Source organism: Camarhynchus parvulus, chromosome 2 (assembly GCF_901933205.1).
Source record: "Camarhynchus parvulus chromosome 2, STF_HiC, whole genome shotgun sequence".
NCBI lineage: Eukaryota > Metazoa > Chordata > Aves > Passeriformes > Thraupidae > Camarhynchus > Camarhynchus parvulus.
In genome coordinates this window covers 77,360,665-77,380,863 of record NC_044572.1, presented here as the reverse complement: position 1 = coordinate 77,380,863, position 20,199 = coordinate 77,360,665, and the positions used below count along the sequence as shown (strand labels likewise).

Sequence of the window (20,199 nt, the reverse complement as noted above, 5' to 3'; positions counted from 1 at the left end):
TCCTCAAACACAGACTTTACAGCTACTACATTCCACTTCATACAACTGAAACCACAACCTGACTGCCATGGACAGTGGTAGGAATGGACCTGCCTTGCTACTGAGGTTTATAAACTGCCTAAACCCACCAGAAACAGTAAATTCTGAGTGTAAGAGAACAAAGATAAAACGCTTTGATGTTCTTTGAGTAAGCATTTTGTGTTTAATGTTTCATCTGATGAGGTGGCACCAGATGTTCTGAAGTGTACTTAGTCCTTACGAATGGATCATAGTGAGGTTCCCCCCCTCAAAGCCTTCGCTGCATCCTGTTAAGAATAAATTAAGAAAACTCACACATATGTATGTATGTAAACAGATAGATACAGTCAAAAAGAAAACGGTTATGTAACTGATCCAAGTTCTACTCTTAAACAACATTAACTTCTGCTCTTCACACAGATTTTGTGTTCTGAGGGTAGCTTTGACAAAGATCTGTGAATAGCTGGGACAGCACTCTAACTTTCAGTAATCTGTTTTTTATGTTATAACCACTGTTGTTAAGCTTTCATTTATGCTACAGGTTGTAAATACGTTTTTTTGAAAAAGCCAACAAATGAGAAACAAAAGAAATCTTATCTTCTCTGAAACTAAGAAGATTTAGCAGAAGAAATACTGAATACATATCATCAATGTGCATACAACAAAACCAGCTACATTTTGACCTATCACCACTGCTACCACTTGGGGTTTAAAAGGACATATTTTAACATCAGTGAGAGAAGAACAACTACAAGTTATGGCAACACTGTTTCCTGGTCCCATAGGCACTTTATCAGATCATGTACCCTCCATCCAGATTTGCAAGGCAAATCTAGGGCTGCGCTTCTTGAGACCAGAATAAAACTCCCATAGACTTCAATGATGCAGGATCAAACCCATTCCCTTCATAACAGGTTCTCTCAAGCAATTTTAACCTAATTTTCTACCCTGTGGCTGAATTCTAATGTTTGCAGAGACAAGCACTTTAAGTGGGAAAGCAAGGCACAAAGTGCAGATCCCAGAAGCAAAGGCAATCAGTGGTGAACAGCACTATTTTACCTGCTGTGTTAGAGGGCTGTTTCACTGGGGGCAGAAGGGAGAGTTGACACAGCAAAGAAGGTCAATATATACCAACTGCTATGCTGTCCTTTCCATTACTACTGCAGTAAGTTTTTTTCACAGGCATATTCCATTTCCTGTATTTCTATGGCAAAAAATTACTGTTTCAAGTGTGCCCCATGAAAGCTTTGCCAGTAAAATTACAAAATTAACTGAGACTTCTGGGTTCTGCAGATACCTTGCTTGACTCCCCCCCCACCCCAAATACACTTGTTCCCAGTATTACTTTCTTATAATGCAATCAATGCAAAAATACATGCCTTATGCTTAATATATGTCAGGAATACTGTAATCCTTAACTTCACATAGCTGGTTTTACTGAATATACACTATGGACTGATCAACAGAAAAGATCTTTCTCCAGAAAGCAGCCCATCACTACAACAGAGGTCCTTCCCATCTGCACGCACAGCTCTACTTCTGTCGACTTTTTCCCAGCTCTGCAAACAATCATCCCTTTAACTTTCAAACAAAGTGTGATTTATTAAAGCAGACTGCTTGGCAGCAAAGCTCTCCTGGAGTTCGAAAATATGATTAGACCAGTAAATTCAGTTCTTTTCTCATAAACTTGATTCTGCATGCATTTACCCTCTTTAAAAGAAAATACAAGCTCAGAAACATTTCCAGTACAGCTTGCTCAGGCAAACTCCAGGTACTTTCTATACTTTTTCTACAAGTCCACTGCAGCTTGAAGTATGCAAGATTAAAATAATTTAAAACTCATCATGAATTAAACCCCTTACCTTTTAAGACGTTTTCCCCTTTCAGCTTTCGTCCATTGTGAAAAACTGAACCTTTAGCAGGGTTTTTTTGCAGCTATGAACACACACACACACACACACACACACAGACACACACAGAACAGAGCTTTCTTCAGCTCTGGTATTTCAAGTCTTTCATGTGATATCTTTGGCTGTACTTGCTTAATTCATTCCTGCTGCTACTCAAAGGAAGTCAAGCCTAGCGAGGGCTGGCTCTACAGCAATCACTGAAGATATTCCTGACTAACAGGACACGAGGGCTAATCTCACCTTATAGGCAGCAAGAATGTAAATATATTTCACAGCCAACAAATTCCTAAACCTTAAGAGATAAAATGCACAATATGCCCTGTGACACAGCTTAGCAAGGAAGAGACTTGTGAACTTTAAAGTTTTTGCTAAAGAACAATGCTCTGTACCCCAGCGATGCTTTTGGAGCTCTAGAGATGTCTATTTATCATGGACTGTGCATGTTCCCTCGGAGTAGTTACCATGAGAACACAGCAAACAGGATTTGAATGTAAATTGCCATTTAGAGATGGGGGGACTTTTTTTTTGTAGTAGTTAAAGAAAAAAACTTCCAGAGCTTGATGAAGTACACAGTTTTTCAACGCATACATTTGCATGACAATGTTTGCAATTCAAATGCTTGGTAGAGCGCACAAGAAGGAAGAAAAGCCAAGTTCTTTACTGGTATTTATAAAAAACAAATACTTCAGACTTGGGATCAGTAGCTGCAGTTCCACGATTGCCTACCTATGCCACATAGCCACATATAAAGGAATTCATAAGCCACAAAAAAATCCATCAGGTGGCACAATATACAAGAATTATTGTAGTGCCTGAAGTCAGCTGTAGGCAGTAAGGTCTTCTGCTGCTGGCAGATCAATTGCTGAAGCAGTCAAAATCTTTCTCACTTCTGGATATTACACTGAACTACACAGCAGATGTTGCACATTAAAAATATCCCATCACTGGGCAATTGATTTTTCCACAGAATTGTTATTATACTTTGCCACCTGGGCCACCCCCACCCAAGTTCCTCCCGAAGCAGCAATTGCTCTCCATGTGTCCCTCCATCCTGCTTACATACTGCCACAGTTACTATCCAAGATCCAGAAATTGCTCCTACCACTTGTGGACAGAGTCCTACCAAATGGTACATGCTGCAAAACAAGTAAAACTCTTGTCTGCCTGCTCTGCCTGGAGCTGGGTGCAACCTTTACAGTACAGTACAGTGTCTGCTCCCTCGCCTGCAGCGTCCCATCTCAGCTCTCTGTCCCTAGCCTTAAACAGCTCAATTTTAAACCCCTTAACCATGGTCACTTAAAGACAAATCCTAATACACTTAGCAAAGGAATGCCTCGTCAGCCCTGCTTAGCAAACAACAAACCTTGATGAAGAAGAAGAACATGCCTTGCCTGAGTGACTGCCTGGAGAGTGTTATGACCTACTTCAGCCCAGCAAGCGGGATACTCGGGGAAGGGGACAAAGGGACAACCCAGTGACTCAGACAGCATTAACAAGAGGCTGCACCACAGCAGTGATGGGAGCGATCTTTCAGAGAGGACACCAAAGAGAGGCAAGGCTTACACATAGCACGAAACACCTTGCTCTTTCAGAAAGGGATTCAGATTCACATGTTACATTACTGCCAGCACTCTGCGAGCAGGAGCGATTGCTCTCCTCACACCCACTCTCCTTACCACTTTTACCTAAGGAATGAGTCCTCTAGCGCCTGACCTAATTACTCAAGTGACGTGTCACAAAATGATGCAGCTGGCACATATTCCACAAGCCTTGATTTGAAGCTATGTAATTCTGCAAAACCCAAGGCGACAAGATCCAGGTAGCTGAATTAAGTGGCGTTGGCCAGGCACGACACCACACCTTCCGACTGCGCCTGCCTGGTTATGAATAATAAAGCCTTATGAGCTAGTTAAAGGGTAAGGAGGATAAATAGTTTGCAATTGTTGACCTGTGAGATCAGGCCAACATGCTGCGTTTTTGGGAAACAGTTGCTCTTCTCCCAAATGATGAGCCTGAGCAGCAGCTCCCTGAGTCTGACCCAAGCTGCCTGAGCAAGAGCAATCTGTGCTCATAGCCTGTGGCTCTGCTGCCTCCAGAAGCAATGACAGCAGTAATTGGCAGCCAGAAAGCTTTCTTAAACCAAGTATTTATTGAGAACAACTGAGATTAAAGACAGATTTAAAAAAAAAAAGGCAATAAGGATCTCTAATATATGAGCTGCTTATACAGCTGTAAATGAATACTGCTAGACCTTAACTTTCTACAGACATCCCTACACACACCCAGCAGCTCCACCTGGGCTATATTATCTATTTCCTCTATTTTCAAAGTATGACAGAGTAACTATTAATGTGACCAGGCTATTACCTTTTCCTTATGGATAGCAAGTTAAATTTACCCCGTGATCTGCTAGCTCCCAGTACCAGACACCACTGCAGCTATGCTGCAGCAGAGCTACCTCAGGGCTTAGCAACTGACTAAACCATAGAGACACCTCCATTTAGGGCCTAACACTTTTTAGCTTTTAACTGCTGGGCTCAGCATCTTTAAAAACCCACAAAGGCATCTGCTCCCCTGTAAGGAGACCCAGAGTCTGCAGAATGTTACTGTATAAAGCAAATGCTTGGTATACAACTCCATGGGCACAGAAGTTTGGAACTAGAACACCTTATTAAGGATAATTTTTTAAAATAAAGACTTCTGAAAGTAAAGATATCCAGACGCTTAGCAATCCTCTGTTTCAGGTACAGTAGAATTCTCTTGAAGTTCAGACTTTATCTGCCTGAATCTTTCAAAGTTATGTGTCAGTGCTCTTCCCAATTCAGTACCATGAGACTTGCGCTCTTATCTACATTTCTGAAAAAAAAAAAAAATCTCCCTAGAAGGCAAACTCAGTAATTCATACAGCCATGTCTCAATATGACAATACTGCAATTCCAGCTCGACAACCAGCTCACCTACTGCGCTCCCTGCACTTGTACCTGCTCCACACCCTGCACACAATCACCCTTGCAGATGGGGTCAAGCTCTGCTATCACTGCTCCTCTGCACTGCATTCCTGAGCTGTACTTCTACCTGGTGTTTAGGCTGGTATCATGCTAAACTTACATTTGTAATGATTCAGAGCTATTTTAAGAACACAACTTTAATTCAGGCGCCAAGCAAAATAGGTTTGTATCTTATTTCATATTAGAGGACAAACTGCTTGCTATTCCAGGGTGTCTCATGGTCATTAATGACCTATGCCTCAAAGTACACTGCAGGTGCCAATAGCCATACCTTGATCCTTTCAAATGGCTCTGCCCCCAGAAGCAATCTTACTGCCTTGATACTAATTTTCCCAGAATGAATATGGAGCATGATAGGACTCTAAGAGCAGGAGACCTCATAGAATTTATTACAGACTTTTTTTCTACCAGTCTTCCTTTGAACTGCTAAGGTATTACCAGTTTCATTTTTCCTGTTGCTCCCTGTAGCCCCTACCCTGCAGTAGCTTTACAATACGGGTTTAATTTTGTCTCACTTATTTACCTAACCTAATTAAACTTTAAGATTAAAAAAAGTTAATGTAGAAACCTGAAGAGAAACAGAATTGTCCCTTTAGCGATCACAAGGTCTGAGAGAAGGCAGCTTTTATCTTGACAGTGACAAGACCATCACTACAACAGAGGAATGAGACAGACAGTAAATGAGCAGACAGACGTGAGTAGGGACCCTGCAATCCTGTTGCCTCATGGCACACATCAACACAAGTTTCCTATAAAAACAATTTAAAAAGTGAATTTTTTGTCTACATTAAATACTTCATGTGAACTATAACTAAGTCAGGATTTTGTCTATTAGGACCAAACTGGTCTTAGATGTGCAACCAAAGAAAAGTGCATGCCCTACTTATGTGCAGGAGAGAATGGCCGCATCTGAACCTGTTGAAGTCTCAAGAACAGGGGATTATAAAAACAAGCTATAATAACAGAGGTTTTGAGAGACCAGCACAGCTGAGGCCCTGCAGATGCTGGAGGTGGGGTCACTCGCTATGATTATACCAGTATCGTGCCACTGGAGATTATGCCAATGCAATTGCAAGAAATAGCCTAAATGGAAACAGGAACCTGAGAAAGCACTTGAGCCAAGCTGCACAAGGCTGGCTGCTTCTGGGCAACAGGAAAACTTCTGCCTCTGAAACAGCTTGAATAGCAAGTTTAGATCTTAAATTTACTCTGATCTGTCTCCCGAATAGCACCAAGGCTTAGCAACTTTATTAATAGCAGCAAGCTGGAAGAACATTCAGCTGATGATTTTAGCAATGGCTGCAGCTTGTTTTAAAAAGACAGTCTTTTTTTTTTGTTGTTGGGTTTTTTTTGTGGTGGTGTTTGTTTTTTAATTTAAGGCACTCGAAGAAAAGGAGACAGAGATCAGAAAAGGTAAGGTTGCAGGGAGGAATCATTATCAAATAAAACAGGAGACAGAAAAAGAAACATGAAACCAAGAGAGAGAGAAAGATGTGCTAAAGTTCAAAGGGATGAAATGATACATAGTTCTGCCAGCTGCAGCGAAGATAAGGGGAGCTGAGGAGAAAGACACTTCATTAGCAGAAAACACTCATTAAGCATACCAAGTGGAAAAGTTTCCATGTTATGGATAGTTCAGAACAGATTGGAAATTGTGAAAACAGATACTCTGATTGTTCTGAGGTCTCCCAAAGATTAATGGGTCCTCTGTCCTTCTGTCTGAGGCCTGCCTGCCGAAATGTCTTGTGACAAAAGGTCACGTACTCCATGCGCTCCCTTTAGGAAATTGCACTAATGAGTGTAGAACCTGCTTTCATATGTAAATGTTCAGTGGTTTACTGCTTGAGCTGAATTGTTTTTGCTTTCCACTGCAACATATTTAAAAACTGAACTTTAGAAAAATTAAAACAATGAAATAATTACTGTAAATTATCACATCTGCTACCAACATGAATACGCTTCAATATCTAGAGCAGCAGAGAAAGTAGCTTGCTATACATTCTGCTTTTCAAAGGCTTGAATTTGACTTCTATTTGCTTAATTTCATTCACTTACAGAATTCAAACACACTTCTTGAGTTCCCCCAGCTCCTCCCCTCCAGTTACAAAGGATGTTCACCAATAGGTGTATCCCCTATTTGTATCCAATCCAAAGAGGAACAAGTAGATGGAGAGGATTTGCTCCCAATAACACAATTTCAGCTCTCTCCTTGACAAATCTCTCCAGTCCAGCTCTCCTTTAATGCTGTGTATTTAAAAAAACCAGTAAAACATCCCTTTCTTCCACATATGTAGGTATTTGGCAAGCACTGTTTAAGTACCTTCCGAGTGACATTTATCATTCCATATCACCATGACTGCAGATGGAAAACACAGAGGAAAGTGCTCAGTGAAGACCTTTACTTTCTTTTGATCCAAGTTTACTCCACTTCAGCAGCTCATTCGAATATTTCAAGCAGTTTTTTTTTCCTAACCAGCCCTGTACAGTGAGTCAGGTGATCCCTGGTAGTCCATGCACAGCTCCTGTGTCTCTGAGCCATGCTGGTTCACAGCAAACTGAGTCACCTTATTTTCCTTTTCTAGCTGAAAAGAAGTGACATGTTGTATGAGAGGATAAACTGCAAATCGCTCAATGGGATGTGCACCTACAAATCCAGCAAAGGCACACAGCAGCCAAACATTGGTTTTGTGCCTGCTGCAGTACCTGCACTGCTGCAGAAGGAGAGACACCACCAATGTCACGAGGTCAGCACTAACGATTACTATGTCTGTTCAACGGGGAGTGGGGGACAGAGAGCAGCACACAGCAGGCAAAACTTCCAACAGTGAATCCCAAAGGTGCATTTTGGTAACACTTCCCTGAATGAAGAATGCCATTGACAAGCATTTTATATGTCTTTCCTTTTCATTTTCAGTCAAGTCTTTTACTGAATCAGCTACAAAAGAGAAGCTCTGTGACACTTGACTCTTGTTCTTCAAACAGTATTTCTTATTTAGTAAAGCTATTAATTCAAGTTAAATTTACAATCAAATAAAGGCAAATGCAAAACAAGTTCAACCATTTTTGCATAAGATTTCAGTGAGATTTTACATGTACATTGAAATGGATTGTCTACAGAAATTTCCCAAACTGTTCCTGCTTGCACTCCTGAAGTCAGAGGTGGCCCCCAGAGACTGTCTCAAGCTTCTTCTCCTTGCACAGCTGCTAATTCTGTGAGTATTGTGTTTTAGTGGTAGTAAAATATATGTGCAGATACAGTAACATGCCAAAATTGTCAGGGATGAAGCATTTTAGTGGGAAAAGACTGGAAGAACAAGGAACATAGGAGTGGGAACTCAGTGTTTTCCTTGCTATGGAAATGCAACAAGTGCCTGGTTCTTGCATCAATCACTGCAAATCCTTGTACCTTTGCTACTGTGCAGCTGAGCCTTATTAGTGACGTATGAAAAGACAGGTAAGGAAAACCTGAGTGTTCATTACCAAAATCCTTCTATTTAAGTGTCATGGGGCTTCCAGAGAGAAACAGGAGCAGGGAAGCAGGGAAGCTTTTCAAAACTGCCTTCCTTCTGTGATCAGAGACTTTGCTAAACATGCAAGCTCACAAATCCCAGCTACTCGCCAGGGCTCTGTCATCCACGTGGGTTCAGCTGACTTCACACCTCAGAGCACCAAACACCTCAAGACACAGAAAGTTGGTTTTATTTGCTTCCAGGCTGCTTCCTCTTGCTAAGGTGCCCAAAGTCTGCATGTTATTTGGCACATCACAAATAGCAGAACCGTCAGCAAAGGAAAACATGTAAAGTCAAGGATGTCCACTGTCCAGGTGGCACTAAAATCTACAACGAAATCCACACATTTGTTTTGATGGCACCCTGATTAGCAAGGCAGCCCAGAAAAATAGAACATCTAAATATGGATTTATAGTAAAGTCCCCAATCTCTGAGTTGCCATGTGAAAACCATAAATGAGATTTACCAGCACCTCTGGCTGGTGTATTTTTGACAAAAGCAGACCATATAATGAATAACAGTCTATTATGCCCAAAACAGATGTGAAAAACCCCAGGATACTAGAATCAGGCTAGCAATATTAATTTCAATGACTACTGTACCATCACCACTTTGTTTCCAGAGAGCCCTCCAATGTATTTAGGCAAATCTTGACACAGCCTTTCATTATTTGTAACTCAAAAGACAAATTGATATTGTAAGCCTGTTTTAAAAACAAAAATCTGAAACAGAACAAAACATCCAGCATGTACAATTTTCATAAATTGAAAGACCAAGAGTCTGACAAGAGAGTAATTCATATCAGTTTTTCTATACACATCTGTATCAGTGCCTATAGTGTCTTAAAACAAACTTTGTGATTTTGATATTTTCTCCCTAAAAAGGCTCTCACAGAGCTGTCACACAAGAAGTGCAGCCTTCTACCTTCTGTTTATAACCTTTCTTAGAGCCAGTCATTTATCAGAGTTGTGGGCAATGACTATTAAAGAGATGCATAATCCATGTGCAAAAAAAAAATAAATTCGAAAGTCCTTCCCAGTGCCTTCCCCTTGAAAGTCTTCTACAAAATCAGTGAAGAATGCTACCCTCTGCTTCACACAGTGGTAAATAACCAGACAGGTAGCAAAAGATTAGGCCTGAGATGTACAGAAAAGATGGACACCATTTAAAATCTTACCTTCTGCACGTTGGGTTTGATGCACCGAACAAAGAAAGGGTTTGAAGAACTCAGCGTCGCCATTAAAGAATGAAGTGATTCCTGAAACACAGGTAGAGAGAAGACAGTAGCTCACAAGCTGAATTTTTGTACAAGCAACATAACCCCAGACAAGAACTCCTGCAGCTCAGCACTGCAGACAGCATCTAACTGCAACACCTAGTGGTGCACACCAGAAGTTACTGCACCCTGGAAGCTCTTGCTTCCACAGGGATGGGGTCAATTCCTGTGCGCTCCCTTCTTCCACTGGCATTACCGTTTAACAATGAACAAGACTCACAGATTGATATGAAGAAAACTGTCCATAAGGACAACACCAAATTGTTGTTTCAGGGATCTTTCAAATGACTGTTTAAGACTTAGGATCCACATTCCCAAACAGCTAAACTTGAGCAAGTCAAAGGAAGGATAAGGGGCCTATGGTAAAATCCACTAACTCAGATTTCCTCTTTTCATTTCAACCACCCCAAACCCACTCATTTTCTATCTTCCCTGAAGACAACAGGTTTTTTCCTAGTTTTAGAACTCTGAATGATCCAATGCACATCAGACTATTAGTCTAACCTCAGCCTGGAGATAAAAATCACAAAATCCCTCAGTCTTTTTATGATTATTACTTTAATTACACATCCGCCCCTTTCCCTCCTGAGCCATCATTCCGTATCTTATTCCAACTTGCCTCATTCTGTATCATTAAGCATGATGAACCTTTTTAAACTGAAGTCTTGCATTTACTTTGCAGAGATACAAATGATTGTACAGGAGAGGAGCTCAGGTTCTGAAGAGCCCACGAAGTTAGCAGTGGTAAAGTTACACCCCTCAAAGGTGGCACTTTGTGCCAGGCAGCAGAGAGAATATAGAGGAGGCTGCCAAGGAGGCAGAAAGTGCACATTTTAAAGGAGCAACACTGTGTGTCCTGCCATATGTCTTGGAGCAAAACTGTCAATGTCAGTCTATTATAACAAATTCTTGCTTTAATCTGCAGACCAAGCACTTGGTGATTGAACATGCAGTGAAAAAGGCAGCAGGCAGAGTTATGGCTGCGCACACAGTGGTGCAAGGCAAAGTGAGGAAACAGCGAAATAACTGGGAACATAAATGACAGTTCTTGGTTTGCTTGCCTTTGCCAGCCTATGGACCAGGGACTTGGGCAGCAAATATTAAACAGAACATACAAAGACAAAAATCTTTGTGTAAAGACAAATATTTACAGCTCTGAAAAGTATAGGCTTCATTCATATCAAACCCGTGTGAACATTACACATCTGTGCACAATTCTCTCATCCCAGGCTCCCACTTGCAGATTGGAAAAGTTGGTCAGTCTAAACAAAAATTATTTAAACTATTTTCACTTTCACCTTGGTACAGCCAGGCAGATTCTGCACAGCGCTGCAAGCCTCTAAGTCACTGTCAGGTGATGAGCTAATCTGGAGCTTGCCCTGGTAATCAACAGGCTGAAACAGATGGTATCTAAACTCTGCTCTTCTGTGTGCACCCCCAGGCCTGCATTAGGCAGGTCATCAAATGAAAAGAAGAGTCAACCAATTTATCATGAGAATAAAACTGTGAAGGCAAAGTTCTTATCTTCAGTTGAAATAAAATAGACTAATCCCTGTAAGGCTTTAAAGCACGTAAAAAAACACCCAACCTAATTCTCTGGGGAAAGCATGATGTGAAGGTCAACATCTTGTAAAGCAGCCCAGCTGGTTAATGGTCAGTTACTGCAGCGTTAGATAAGAGGCAATAATGTTTTGATTTCATGTTTTATCACCCTTATGTTTTCCAGGGCCCCTGACAGAGAACAGAAGGACTACTACACTTTGTTCTACCTTGCCAAATGAGTGAAAAAATATGGTCTGTTTTTGTAAGGTTAACATTTTAAAGGTCTACTTTGCACATCTAGAAATAACCAAGTGGAAACAGTACCTTCAGCTATCCCAGAAAACTAGCAAAAACATCTCATGACAAGAAATGGATACTTCTGAGATGAGTTATGGTAGCACAAGCAAGCTGTCCCGAAAATACATCAGTGTTTTTTAATAAAAGATATTGTGTGTGCCCCAGCATACACTCCTTGCTGTTCTGCCCAACACTTAGCAATAGTCTACTAGGATAAAATCTGCCCTTCAGGGGTTTGAGTCTGCTCTTCTTTAAAAAACAGTGAATGAACTCTGCAAATGTATATTAATTCAAACTAAATGAAAGGCAACTAATCCAGACTTGTACTCATGCAATTTAGGAGATGTTCCATGCCAATCTTTCCCTTTTAAATAATTTGCAGATAGACTTTATGCTAGATTTCAATTTGGTGCCATTTTTGATGAGAGGCTATAAAGCCTCATAAAAATGTGTTTAACAAAAATGCCTTCCAAACTTTAAGTTAAAGCAAGGCAACACCTTAATGAGGTATTTATTCAGCACTTATTTTTCTCAGCATGCAGGCACTGCTGTAAAGCTTTGTGGGATTTTGTGGCTGGATTTAGATTATAAAGACAAATCAGGACAAGAGAGACTAACTTCACAGATGAGCTTTAAAATAAGAACAAATAGGCAAGTGGGGAAGGCAACAGGAGTTTTGTGGGGATGGTGTGATGGAAAGGTTAGTGCCTACTTGAAGCAAGCCAGGACAGTCAATCAGTTAATCAGCAACGGCAGCATCGTAGCAGAGACAGCAATGTTTTCATGCTCAGCTTTTGCCTTTCTCAATCTGCACCTGTTCCTTACTGACCAGAGTCTGTCTGTCACTGATTAGCTACCGAGCAGAGCTGACACATTAACTGACCTTGAACTGGAGACTGACAGTAGGCTTTCGGTGCTTGCTTCCACATTTAAGAGTGTCCTGATTGTTCCGACTTGAAACGTGCTCAAACAGATCATAGATGAAATCAAGACTGAAATGGAAAAGAAAAATACTATTTCTAAAGTGTATCTTAACAGACTATGAGACCATTGTAGAATGCAAAGAAAGCAGTCTCTTAGCAAGAAGCTTCACCATCAAAAACATGCTTATTTTCTCTCTTATTTGCTTATTTTCTCCACAATCTTTAATAAACAATAGATTTTGCCTTTGTGGAATTTATCCAGGGGATAAAAAACAAAAAAAAAACCCAAAACAAGCAGGTTCTTTCTTCTCAATTCCAAACACATCATTAGGGAAATGAAGTGTGAAGTCCTGGAGGCTTTACTGCATTTCACTCAACCAAAACTGCAGCTGACTGCAACCAGAATTGTACCTGAACAAAGACTAAAAAACAAGACTTCCAGCTTGTTTAGGGACATAACACAAAACAAGCACCCATGCAAGTCTCACTTTCAGATAACAGCTGTGCATGCTGTTCTCTACCCTATCAGTTGGGTATTCTCCTCTTAGGAATTCTACTGAAACACAGACATTTTAATTCAAGCTCCACACAGATGTTGGTGTAAAAGCAAAACCAGGCCCAGCTCAGTCTAACTCATTTAATATTTTTGCCTAGATACCTCAGTTGACAGATGTTATATCAGAAATGTCATAAACCCAGAACAAATAATAGAGAGGGAATTGCTTATTAACTGTTTCCCTGGCACAGAAGGGCTTAAGGGATTTACAAACAAGAAACTTGTACAGCAAAACAGGATGACTGGATGGGATATGGGAGGGCACCAGATGAGACAGCAACATCCAGGCTCAGCTCCCTCTTCTTCTGCCATTCCTCTGTGTGTCCTGGAGTCTCAACCAAACACCTACAAAAAGGGATGTGGTACCACCACAGCCCACAGGGTACCACCATAAGGACTCTCAGACCTTACACAGCAGAATGACATGAGATATGCAGGTACTAAAGGCATCCAAACTCAGACTTTCAGTCAGATAAATCTTAATAGAAGTTGTCCCTTCAAAGCAATTGCTATATGGCAGTCTCTGACAGCAAGTGTTCAACCAATTAGGGAATGCCAGAAACACAAACACAAAGTAAAAACTCACACATGCACGCTGCCCATGAGGCACTCAGAAACAGTTAAAAACCACGACCACCTTCCAGCATCCTTACTCATTGCAGAGCAGCAAGCTAGTTCTCTAGGATGCCCCTGGACTGAAGAGCAACAATAGTACAGTGCAGGTAAACCCAACTTTGTGAGAACCGATTACAGTCAGAGCTGCTTGCAGGCAACTCTGATATGCTCATTTCTGTGATATGATATGCTCTTCTCTGTGCTCCTTTCAGGTCTGTCAAGGTCTGCTGCTATGCAACATCTAACATATTCAAACCCCATCAGAATTAAGCACTCAACCCTGGCAGAATTAGTTGATACAACACCCCTTAGTATCATGTCCTTAACAAAAATCACAGAAACTTACCTGCTTTCACGTAACAGGTTCAGGAGATCATCTCTAAAAGTATCCCTGTTCTTCTCCAAGATCCCCCTGACATCATACTGGACCTAGAAGGAAACAGAGCTGGTTCAAACAACAAGCCAAACAGTCAGGCACCTCTCACAAGAGCAGTGCTGTAAAAAGTGCTGAGGGAACAGAGTGCTTTAGTTAATTTTGAGCAGCCTTGGGGGAAAATTAAGCTAATGAAAGTTCTGCTTGGAATAATTTCAGCAAATAAAGAAATTACCTCCCCAGCGTAGTGCTTCACTCCAAAGTTGTGAACGGCAACCCTTGGTTTTACATAAAAAGGATTGTTCTAATTGGACAGGGAAAAAAAAGAGAAAAATATTTGGAGGGGGTTGTCACACAATCCTCTCAACCCATACCTAAACAGACCATTGTCTTCCAGTAAACTCTCTGGAAGATTAGTGCTCCAAAAGCAAACAAGCAACTCATGATAATAGGATTTGTTAGTCTGGGCTGCTTCAAATGAAGTAATAACAGATTTATAGCACATAAAAAGGCATTATACTAAACCTGAACCCCATCTGGCAGAGCCATCTATAAAAGGCACTTTGAAACAGAAGGCTCTGTCTTAAACTGGCAGTTATGAAGATTGGTGAATATGCTTGCATCCCAGAAATCGTGAAAAATAATTCCAGTATCACAAATAAAGGTAACACTAATCTGGACAGAGGAAACAGCAAAATTTCAGTAAATGACATCAAGGTGAATGCTTTATAACATCAAGGGAAATTGAAGAGCTAAATAATCTGAGCTACTGCAGATTGACAGAGCTCTCATTTAGAGTAGAATTTGACTTATTCACCACAATAGAAACCTTTAAGTGAACAGCAACAAGGATATGTTCTTCCAGGAACCAACTCAGCCTTGTCAACAAAGTAGATGGATTGCCAGGGAAGTAGGATCCCATCCAAAAAAGCCTCTAGAACAAGGCACCCATATGTTTGAACCATGAATTTCTACCAAAGCAAAGAGATCCTACATAATTTGCACAGCAAAAATCAGCAAAACATCACATACAGCATGCTGGGCATTCAACTTCTCCAGTAAGGTGGAGTCAGTAGCTTGAGGAAAATGGCTCTCCTCATTGATGAGTGCTAGCAGTCCCAGTTTCTAGAACAGAAAAAAGAGGCAGAACATGAATTAGTGCATGGAGGGACACAGCTGTTGTCTCCTGTTTGGAAAAATCACAGTCCTTGAAGTTGCTTTGTGCAATAGTGGAGTTTTAGTTGTGTATGAGTGGTTTTGTGCAAAGAGGCACAAAACCACTCATACACAACTAAAACTCCACTATTGAAGGTGACTGTAATCCTGTTTTTCTGGTAATGCTCCTTTTGAAATATAGAGTATATGATCAGTGGGCAAAATAAAGAAAAACAAGCTACTGGAAGAATCAGTTCTCCTGACATAAGCAGATTTTAGATGCATACAGTGCCATTGCCCCAGAATCTATCCCCAGCCTCCAAGATCTCCGATGATCAGAAGTCTGAGGAGTTTGTGTAAAACAGCCTTTCAAAAAAGTTTCTTTCATATAATTACCCACCCAGTTGATGAACCAACGCAAACTTTTAGCACCCACAGTGCCCAGAGGCAGAGCAAAAGATACACAATTTAACTTCACCCTGGGTGAAGCACAACCAACCTCCCTTTGCTTTACACGTACCTCTGAGATTTCCTTTGATGTTCCCTACATCTCATGCTAGAAGAGGTGGTAAACAAAGCAAGCTACCCCACAGTTAATTAATGTGTCCAGCAAGCTCCAGATTGATAACAGCCTCTCAGGAAAACAGAGCTGTCCAGGTGCACATTTTAATAAGCCACTTCCCAAGGGCTCAGAGCAGCTCCTGAAAAGCCACCCTGCCCTGACTGCAGTCACGTCCTGCCCTCTGGATCCCCTGCCCGCTGCCACTCGTGTCTGTGCCTATCTGAACTCCGGCAGTCACACACCCTGCCATGGAGATAACACACACAGCAGGCCTTGCACTGATGGCAAGAGAGAGCATGGATCAAGTGGATCTTTTTAACCATCTCCAAATATTGCTATTTTATATAATGACACATGGGGAAAAGTTGCTGCAAGGAAAAGAGCTCACAATAGAATCCTTAACACAGCCATGCATGGAAATGATCTCATTAAAAGTTTGCTATTTCAACATGCAACATTCACCATTTTCTTCACTTGTTCTTTGTGTTGACAAATGTTTTAAAGACATTTGTCTTTATATTACCTCAGAACAAATATTACCTCAGAACAAAAAACTAAAAATAGGTAACAGTATCCAATTCTTTCTTACCTTTTCAATAAGATCCAAGCACTCTCCATTGTCTGTCCAGTCAATATCTTCCCAAATTAGTCCTTCCCTAAGGAAAATAAAGTGGGCCTTTTTATTGAAATTATTTTAGCTGTAGAAATAAGAGAAGCTGGTGTATATATCTTGCAAATTACAGCAAAATCATCTTGCTTTTATAAATACACAGCTCCAGACAGAGACTTTCAAAGGAAGCAAAGGTAGCTGCAAACTAAGACTTCAAGTGAACATATTATTGTCAAGATTCTTTCCGATTTTTCCTCTCTCTCTTACCTGCTGTATTCCAGTTGCTCCAAGGAAAAGATGTGCTTGTTGAAGTACTCCTGAAGCTTCTCATTTGCATAGTTAATATTGAACTGCTCAAAACGGTTTACCTAAAGAGACAAGAAATTTTCAAAAATGCATACACTTCAAGTATTTTACTTTGCAAGCAAGGGAATGGGTTAGGTAATAACATCTTTAAAAATCAAGTTCCAAAGATGACAAAAATATGTAAAGCATAAATAAATAAAGCATAAATATCAGACAATCCATTTGAATAAGCTTTTGAAACCTACCTCAAAGTTTTCAAATCCAAATATGTCCAAAATTCCAATAGTCTTGAAGTCTTCCTTGCTCCTGATTCTGCTATTGATTTTCTTAATGACCCATGCAAAACACTGAGAATAAAGTGCCATAGCCATAGAATCTCTGCTGTCTATTGCCTGTGTTAAAGAGGGAATAGACAACACATCAAACACGCCATGACTGAGAACTGACAAGACTCTGCTGGTCAGTGTCCTTAGCACAGCACAAAACCATGCATAATGCAAGCAGCTCCCTACTCCTATGTAGCTTGGCAGCAATTGTATTAACACTTACAAAGCATCATGATTTGACCTTTAACAGTTTAACTTAAAACAACTGTACTTTAAAATGTGGCTTTAAAATTACATTTCAGGGCTAAAGCATTCAAAAAACTAGGAAATTATAAACTTCAGATGTGGAGGAAGGAAAGAGAAGTGTAGGAAGCAATACCTTTATTCATCCTTTGCCAGAGGGAAACATAATGGTATGCATACCTATTTCTAATTGTCTTCTTGTAAATTATAAAAATATTTCTCCTGAAAATTTTGAAAAAACATCCCCCTGACACAAGTGTCCATAGTGAAAAAAATATCAGCCTACATGATTAGAATTTGAAAAAAATGGGAAGTAATCAGTGTTCATAAAAATAACAAGGAACAAGCTATGAGCTCTGGCCAGAATAACAGGATGGGATCTAAAGAAATTATACCCTTCCCAAAACAATCTACGTAATACTTTTGATTACAACTCTGATGCATGAGCTAAGCTTCTGTTCTTGAGTGATCAGTGATTTCTGCAGACTTGAAGACTAAGACATCTTTCGAATACCCTAAAAACATGTCAAAATTGAGATGTCTTTACCTGTTGTATACTAAGAGGTGTTAGGATTTCTTCTCCCCTGAGAATCATCGACCTCTGAGTCAATGCCTCTGTTAGCTGTGTGGAATCCAACCCCAGTAACTCAGCAGATCGACCCAGGGCTGGTGAAAGAGGAAGACAAACACAAATATGTCCTTAAATATATAAAGCTATGAAACCAATTTGGTTTTTACTGTTATTATTATTATTATTACTACTACTACTACAACTACCACCACCATTTAAGACACCCCTGAAATGACAGGGATTAGACATGAAAACACAACGGGAAATCCTAGGATACTGTTTTGCTGCTCATGAAAAGGCATAAATATATGCAACTGAAGGAAATTAGTAGTAGAAGTACATCACAAGTAAGTCATAAGTATTTATCTTCCTCTTAATGCTACATCAAGAACTTAATCTACTAACACATTTTTCCAGACACAAACATTAATTGACTCTCTGTCCACATGAATGTGTTTCCATTTTCCTTGGGATGATGAGGATTAACCAGTGACATTTTTCTTCCACGCATACCTCAATCTTCAGTTTTGCTATAATGTGGTATAAATCAGTACATAATTCTACTCTCTAATGCCATATTTAAACAAACATTTTAAATGCCCACCAGATAAATCTTTAGACATACCAACACATTCTTTCAGATATGTAATTGAAACACTGAAAGCTCTAAAAAAAGATACTTTCAGTGGAGATCCTGGTTAGGGAATGTATTTGAGCACTTATGTTTTATCAGCTTGAGAATATTTCAAAGAAGGAATTAGATTCAAATAGAATTTCATTACTGTTAATGGAATAAGTATGTGCCCAAGGTCTTCCTAAATTAAGACTTAGCATTCAGCAGCAGACTACTTTGCCTTATCTGTCAAACCCCATCCTCCCAAAGTAACATTTTAATCAACATTTACAGATGTTAAAAAGCAATTAAACCCTTTCACTCCTTGTCCTTGCCATGTTCAGATATACTAACAACAAATAAGGCTTTCAGAACCCCAAGAAACATTTAGATTGGGATGCACAGCCTTCTCACCTGTTTTAAAGGACACTTGTGCCCCTCCAGCAGTGATGAACTCAACATTTCCCAGATGCAAAATGCCAGCCAACAGCCTCAGAACTTCTCGTACTTCCTCCCTGCTGAACTCCATCACTTCCATTGCAGTCTGGAATGACATGTGAGCTTCTTCAACAACATGCACAGACTCAAAAATGGGAGGCCTTAGGAAAGCAAGTCAGGACTAAAAGAGAGCTGGCTCAAGTCCATTCCTTTGGTCTCATCCCAAACTGAATACACTCTAAGGCATCACTGGGACATCTTGGAACATGTAAGCATCACTCTGCTTTTAAGAAATTTCATTTTGATGTGGTAATGATATTGTAATTTGCTTTCAAATTCATCATTAAAATCATATAAATATTGGAATGATCTGCTGAGTTTGTGCATCAGATGCAATTACTATAATTTGAATTATTAATTGATTACCTCCTGCATGTTTTTACCAGAATTTGCCTACTGGCCTTGTAGGTAACAAGGCATGGGGGAGAAAACATGGCAACATGTAAGATTTAATCATTTGTGCCCAAACATGCACCTTACCAATGTGATCTGACAACTTCCAGACAAACTGAAGAAGAAAAGTATCTATACAAAAAGTGTTGAACTTATGAATAAACAATATGGCAACAATCAAGGCTCAACTACATAAATGAGGAGAAGAGCAAATAGTAAAATATTAAAAGAAACACTAAAACAAGAGGAACACATGCTTTCCTTTCACACAGAGGGGGTAACTCTGTGCCTCTTGAAATGACCAAACTTTCCAAATCTGGGTGTAATATGAGCCTGTCTGAGACCAGATCACTGTTTTGTGCCCCTACAGTCAGACTCATCATGTTATAGTCACTGCAGTTGTTTGACACCTTTTGTCTTTCATAAATCATCCATTACAAATGGAAAAGCCTCAGACTCATCCCACAATTCAAAGCAGGGTAGAGATAATGGATGAAAGTTTCTTTGGTAAAGAAGACCTCTCACTACCAAAGGGAAGCAGCACTACAAGTTCATCGCCCTGCGCACTGTGCTGTTCCTTCCTGTCTCCTATAAAAAAGTTTCCCTTCAGTAACACTTCCAAGACTTACACTGCAATAAAAGCAGGCAAAGGAGATGACTATAACAGGAAAAGGCAGGTGAGGGTGAGCTGGGATGTTTCTGCCCACCTCCTGCTCTGGGAATGCAGCTTGGCAGCCCCACTCTCAGCCTGCCCGTGCTGCAGGCAGCAAGCAAACATCACCTGGCCAGCTGATTTCATGGTCTGCGTGGCCTGGCATGATTAGCACCAATTAAATGTCATGACAATCAACTTCAGCATGTGACTACAATATAGGTAAGTTACCAACGTTTCCAA

General features: G+C 40.3%; 1 protein-coding gene across 1 annotated transcript in view; it reads right to left on the bottom strand.

Annotated features, from left to right (window-relative positions):
• MYO10 (myosin X) overlaps nucleotides 1-20,199 on the bottom strand; it is a 162,939-nt gene that overhangs the window by 41,831 nt on the left and 100,909 nt on the right. Inside the window, exons 10-19 of the mRNA XM_030943561.1 lie at nucleotides 18,828-18,957; nucleotides 17,777-17,895; nucleotides 16,906-17,052; nucleotides 16,622-16,722; nucleotides 16,334-16,400; nucleotides 15,060-15,152; nucleotides 14,263-14,331; nucleotides 14,001-14,083; nucleotides 12,444-12,552; nucleotides 9,623-9,703 (exon numbers count right to left, since the gene is read on the bottom strand). Of these exons, the coding sequence (XP_030799421.1) occupies nucleotides 9,623-9,703; nucleotides 12,444-12,552; nucleotides 14,001-14,083; nucleotides 14,263-14,331; nucleotides 15,060-15,152; nucleotides 16,334-16,400; nucleotides 16,622-16,722; nucleotides 16,906-17,052; nucleotides 17,777-17,895; nucleotides 18,828-18,957 (999 nt within the window). The remainder of the gene's footprint in view (nucleotides 1-9,622; nucleotides 9,704-12,443; nucleotides 12,553-14,000; nucleotides 14,084-14,262; nucleotides 14,332-15,059; nucleotides 15,153-16,333; nucleotides 16,401-16,621; nucleotides 16,723-16,905; nucleotides 17,053-17,776; nucleotides 17,896-18,827; nucleotides 18,958-20,199) is intronic.